This window comes from Lagenorhynchus albirostris, chromosome 8, assembly GCF_949774975.1.
Source record: "Lagenorhynchus albirostris chromosome 8, mLagAlb1.1, whole genome shotgun sequence".
Classification (NCBI taxonomy): domain Eukaryota; kingdom Metazoa; phylum Chordata; class Mammalia; order Artiodactyla; family Delphinidae; genus Lagenorhynchus; species Lagenorhynchus albirostris.
This window is the reverse complement of record NC_083102.1, coordinates 5,710,291-5,716,290: the sequence shown is the minus strand read 5'-3', so window position 1 is coordinate 5,716,290 and position 6,000 is coordinate 5,710,291. Positions and strand designations below refer to the sequence as shown.

Here is a 6,000-nt window from a genome sequence, read left to right as displayed (position 1 = left end):
CTTGCACGAGTCCAAGGGTGTTTAAGGAAACCGGCTGATTCTCAGCACAGCGAGATTTGTGGCACTGTCACTTGCCCTGTTGCCAGACCCCTCCTTAGCAGCTGCACGCAGGGTCAAGATGGGGCTGGTGCTTTCTCAGCCCCCTGATCAGAAAACTGTCATCATCTGCAGTGTCTGGTAGTTCCCTGGAAAACCCCATCTGCAAGGCTTGTCTCTGACCTGACTGCCTTTTCCCTGGGGGTGTTCGTCAAAAACAATCAGTGGCAGTTTATTTGACATTGAGGCAAGGACAAACTAACAAAAAACCTCTTCTTTTTTTTAACAAGAAAGGCTGGAGAATGAGATGCCCTGGAGACCCTGAGCAGGCACAATTATTACTAAAGGATTTTAAGCAAAGGGGTAACACAGAACAATTTATGTTTTAAACAAGTTGACTTGGGGAATTCCCTGGTGGTCCAGGGGTTAAGACTTGGGCTTTCACTGCCGTGGACCCAGGTTTGACCCCTGGTCGGGGAACTAAGATCCCACAAGTGATGCGGTGTGGTAAAAAAAAAAAAAAAAAAAAAAAAAAAGTTGACTTGGGCTGCAGTAAATGATTTGGAGGGTGTGGTGTTAGAGACTAGTATGCAGTGAAGATGGAGAAAAGTGGGCAAAATGTAAGATTTTTTTTTTTTTTTTAAAAATGTAAGATTTTTGAAGGCAGGGCCCTTAGGATTTGTTGATGGACTGGCTGGGAGGGGACACAAGGGAAGAGGTAGAGGATGGCTCCCCAACTCCTAGCTTTAGTATCTAGTGGATGATGGTGCCATTTCCTGAAGCAGGGTCCAGGGCAGACCACGTTTTTAGGGAAAATCAAGAATTTGGGCATGATAAACTTCAGATGCCCATGAGACATCTAAGAGAAGACAAGCCTGGAGCCCAGAGGTCAGGGTGCGAGAAAGGAATTTTGGTCTTCAGGAAACATGGCAGTGAGAGCTATGTGACAGGATGAAATCAAGGAAGGGGAGAAGGAAAAATGGCCCATCGAGAGGTTAATGGAGGAGGCAACAGCCGAGGAGGCCAAGGCAGCAACAGTGAACTGGGAGGAAGACCAGAAGGCGGAAACAGAGACCTTCAGAGAGAAGTCACCAACTGCGTGCAATGCTGGAGGGTCAGGACAGAGGCCAGGAAATACCTACTGGACGTGGTGACAAGGAGGTGATGAGCAATTCAGGCGAGAGCACCGTCAGTGACACGGCGGGGAGACACGGCGCTCTAGAGGGCGGGGAGTGAACAATTTAGTTTTAGCAAAATTCCATCACACTAATCTGAATTTGTCCTGTGATCTTACACTTTGTATTATGAGCTGCAAGACAGCCTTGGATATGCGCTGAGTTTTGTATTCGCACCTACTGTGCTTCAATGAATCCAAGGCTGCGTTGTACGTCCCACTAAGAAAAATGCTAAAATGGCGGAGGCGACAAGACCTCTCCTGGCCCCAGTGACGATGGCAGTGTTTCATGAGGTGGAGATCAAGGACTTCCAATATGACGAGGTCTTGGAGATGTACTTCTACCCCTGCCCGTGTGGGGATAACTTCTGCGTCACCAAGGAACATACGGAGAATGGGGAAGATGTGGCAACGCGCCCCGGCTGCTCTCTCATTATAAAAGCGATCTATGACAAAGATCGGTTTACATGTGGCGGGACAGTCCCAGCCCCTCCCCCCAACGAAGAACTAGTTAAATGCCGAAGACTCAGGACTCCAGAGCCTCAACTTTGGGGAAGGAGCCAAGCTGGGAAAATCAAACGCCACGTCACCGGCTTCTTCATGGGGACAATCCTTGTGCAATTTGCTGTTTGTTAGTGCGGATTCTTTCCGTCGGCTGCCAGGTTCACCTCCAGCTGAAGAAGCAAGTCCACCACATGACATACCTGAATTTTGTGCTTAGAACTTTGAATTGTTCTTTTTCATAGTTTTTTTTTAAGAAGGATATTTATTTATTTATTTATTTTTGGCTGCGTTGGGTCTTCGTTGCTGCGCGCGGGCTTCTCATCGCAGTGGCTTCTCTTGTTGTGGAGCATGGGCTCTAGGCCCGTGGCCTTCAGTAGCTGTGGCACGTGTACTCAGTAGTTGTGGCGCACGGGCTTAGCTGCTCCGCAGCATGTGGGATCTTCCCGGACCAGGGATTGAACACGTCTCCCCTGCATTGGCTGGTGGATTCTTAACCACTGTGCCACCAGGGAAGTTCCGGAAGTGTTCTTAATTTTCCATCCGAACTTAAAAAGAAAAATTCAAATCAGAAAAAAAAAAAAAAGAAAAATGCTAAAATGTAAGGAAAGGTCTTAGGAGTGATGAAATACACTATTAAATAACGACATTTAAGTCAAACCTGGCAGTTCTAAGAATTTCTTCAGAAGGCTCAGATAACACATCATTAGATTCGCTGACACAGTGAATGTGGCTAATGACTGTCGCTGACACCTCTAAGGCAGTTTCCTCACTGTAAATAGGGCAGCATCTGCTTCACAGGGTGGACGTGAAGCAAACCAGAAGAGGTACTGCTGACCGCCTGCCACCACCACCTCCAGGTCACGTGCTCCCCACCACTGGAGAGCACCCCTCAGCAACATCACCCTCGGAACACATCACAAGCTCAGCCCATCAGATAATCCAATCAACCATCTTGTGGATGGGTCACCGCACTGGGAAGCAGGACTGCCTGCCCTGTGCTATTCAAGGGGCAAGGTCAGACGTAAGTTCTACAGGGTGCAGAGTTCTGTTGTGTTCACGGCACTTAGAATGGTGTGTAGCACACAGCAGGTGCTCAGAAATCATGTAAAGAGATCCACGTCACCTCCAAACAGGGCAGCTAGGCCTAGAGGACATTTCGTGAGAGTCAAACTGTAGCTGCAAGAACAGGCTGCCCCAAGATTCCATTTACACAGAAATAACTTATCAGATGTAAAATGTTGCCTGGATGAACTGAATCCAGATTTAATGTGGCTCCATCCAGTGAGTGCTGACACATATTACGCCTAAGAATAAACCCTGTTAGTAAGTAATGATACTACATTGCTAAAACTTATTTGTATTTAAAAAGTATTTGGTGGAGGTCTTTTTCATCCTGGCTCAAATTGCATCCTTCAACGATAAGACACAAACTGTAAAGATTCAAAATAATGACGCATTCTTCTTTAAAAAATTAATTAATTGTTGGCCATGTTGGGCCTTCGTTGCTGCACACAGGCTTTCTCTAGTTGCGGCAACCAGGGGCTACTCTTGGTTGCAGTGTGCTGGCTTCTCATTGTGGTGGCTTCTCTTGTTGCGGAGCACGGGCTCTAGGCGCACGGACTTCAGTAGTCGTGGGCACGCAGGCTCAGCAGTTGTGGCTTGCGGGCTCTAGAGCGCAGGCTCAGTATTGTGGCGCGTGGGCTTAGTTGCTCCGCGGCATGTGGGATCTTCCTGGACCAGAGCTCGAACCGGTGTCCCCTGCATTGGCAGGTGGATTCTCAAACCACCGTGCCACCAGGGAAGTCCATAATGGCATATTCTAAAAACATAATTTTTCATTAAAAAATCAGTTACAGGGCTTCCCTGGTGGCGCAGTGGTTGAGAATCTGCCTGCCGATGCAGGGGATGTGGGTTCGTGTCCCGGTCCGGGAAGATCCCACATGCCGCGGAGCGGCTGGGCCCCGTGAGCCATGGCCGCTGAGCCTGTGTGTCCGGAGCCTGTGCTCCGCAATGGGAGAGGCCACAACAGTGAGAGGCCCGCGTACCGCAAAAAAAAAAAAAAAAAAAAAAAATCAGTTACAAAGCAATATTTTGTTTTATCAATAGACTCAGTAACATTTCCCTAATGGTTAGAAATGGCTGTGAAATTCTAACTGGGAAGGAACATCATTTAAAAAATTTTGCTCAACTTGAACTCTCAGAGTCGAGGTGATGGCCACCAGGCAATTGAAATCCTCGACTCTCCCTCAAAGCTGCTCTTGGCAGAATGGGAGGTAGGCAGTCTGGGTCTGAGGGAGGTTTATGAAGCCCTGACACAGAACACTTACCAGGCAATCTTCCCCATCCTTTAAACTCCTGGAGGTTTTGGGATAGTGACAGGCCAATCTATTTTCTAAGTCAGATCCTGTCTGCCGTGGACACCAAGCTAAGTAAAAGGAGAGACAGTAAGTGTATCTTTAGGTCCCCTTTTCTTCAAGTAGCTAAGAGACAAGCAAGAGGGTGGCCGGAAGGCTCTAAGTAAGCCTGCAGCCCTACCTGCATGAAACATTCCAACCAAGGTGGGGAGAACAGTTATTATTGGGGAGCAACTCCCCTCACAGACTCCCCCAAGGTCACTCAGCTTTAGTCAACAGGAATGCCCCCCCCCCCCGTTCGGGCACTCTACCCCAAGTGCCCACAGCCGCCTGGTGGGCCACATCCTCCACTGGCTCCTGGAATCCAAGCTGGCGCCTCCTCGGAGGCAGGGAAGGAAGCCCTCAGGAGGACAGGTTTTCTTTAAAAGCCACACTGAGGAGCACAACGATCAGGCTTTGCAGCTATTTTATTTACAAGTATACACTTAACACAACGAAATAAACACTGACATACTGAAGCCTAGTTAATAGTAGTGTAACAATATGTATCATTTGGATGATTACATTATTTTAAACAAGAAACTACACTGAAAAATTAATGCAATAAAATTCTTGGTCATAATATTATTAAGAAATACAATATATAAATTGAAAATATGATTGCTCAAAATTTGAAAATGGAAGTGAACTCATTTGGACTGAGTCAGAGTTTAACATAATCTGAAAGGAGGGGTTGGGAGAGAAGCTCTGACCCAAATGAAATCTTTCAGGTTAACAGAAGAGAAATGAAGCAGAGTTTATCTTAAAGGAAAATGGGCAGGTTGCCTCCTCAGGCAGGCCAGGTTCCCAGTGCCCTCAGGTTCTGCAGTAGAATCACATCACCAAGCAGGAGGACTTTCCTTGTGAGGCGGCCCCGTCAATTTTCTCTGCCTCCAAAATTATCCTTCTAAAAACATCAACAGCAGTCTGAAACCAGAGAGAAAACCGATGACAATGTTAGCGTTAACAGCGGAGCCACGAGGAACACTGATGCTGCTGGCGGGACTGGAAAAGGCCCACGGTCTGCCCTGCACGTGGAGGTCCAGGTGTGGAGGCCTACGAGGCGGCCCCGGGCCGCAGGAGCCTGGGATTCCTCTCTCCCCTCCCCCCACGTGGTGACTGCAGACCACCGGAACTAACCTCAAATCACACTTCTGAGCCCTGCTTTCATCAGTCACAGGAAGCCCCGCCTGCTCCGCCCCGCCTCCTGTGGCGCCTCTGGACCTCCAGGGCGGAGTATCCCCTGCTGGGCGGGCGCTCTGGGACTACAGCAGGGCAGGGGCTCTTTCGCCTGGTCTGGCACCCCACCCCCTGCCTGTCACACCCTTTCCCCTCCCACTTCCTAAAAACTCTCAGCTCTGGCTCTTAGGCCGTGAGGTGACACCCGTGCCCTCCGAGCCTGCTTCCTCTAGGCCACCCAGAGCCCCGAGTCACCCCCGGCCTCACCCCCCTCCTCCGGGGCAGCGGCTCCACCTCCGCCACCACTCACGCCACGCTGGCCTTGCACACCCCCAGGGGACCTCCTCTCCCTCCCGACTGCATCTCTCAGCCCCAGGGACCAGCCCTTCACAAGGAGGAGCCACTATCATTTAGGGCAGGAAATCCTCACTTAGGCCGAACATCAGTCCCTGTCCTTTAAATGTGGTCATTGTGATCATCCAAAAATGCTCCTGTTTTCAAAAACCTCGCAGGGCAGCACCCAGGTCTTGTCATCACCAAGCAGCCGCCCCCCCTCCAGCCCCCATCTTCCTTCTCTCGCCTCCCGGCCAGCGCAGACGTCCCCAGGGCAGTCACCGGCCTCCTACTCCCTTCCCTGCCACCTGTCTGCCTGCGCCACACAGCGGACACAGCCCATGGACACACCTCCAGGACCCTGAAACCAAAGGGGACCCC

The 6,000-nt window shown here is 49.9% G+C and overlaps 2 protein-coding genes across 3 annotated transcripts in view; one reads left to right on the top strand and one right to left on the bottom strand.

Moving 5' to 3' along the window:
* The first annotated feature begins 1,447 nt into the window (after positions 1–1,447).
* LOC132524444 (diphthamide biosynthesis protein 3-like) lies at positions 1,448–1,846 on the top strand. The gene has a single exon (XM_060156327.1). The coding sequence runs from the start codon at positions 1,448–1,450 to the stop codon at positions 1,844–1,846; it is 399 nt and encodes a 132-aa protein (XP_060012310.1).
* A 2,666-nt stretch (positions 1,847–4,512) lies between these two features.
* Positions 4,513–6,000, bottom strand: part of RHEB (Ras homolog, mTORC1 binding) — a 47,426-nt gene continuing 45,938 nt past the window's right edge. For both annotated transcript variants that reach the window (XM_060156325.1, XM_060156326.1), the window contains exon 8: positions 4,513–5,034. In XM_060156325.1, coding sequence (XP_060012308.1) covers positions 4,942–5,034 — 93 coding nt within the window. In that variant the 3' untranslated portion in view covers positions 4,513–4,941. The remainder of the gene's footprint in view (positions 5,035–6,000) is intronic.

Bases quoted from the DNA above. Each gene is read 5' to 3' on its own strand.
- LOC132524444 (XM_060156327.1), top strand. From the start codon at position 1,448: ATGGCGGAGGCGACAAGACCTCTCCTGGCCCCAGTGACGATGGCAGTG.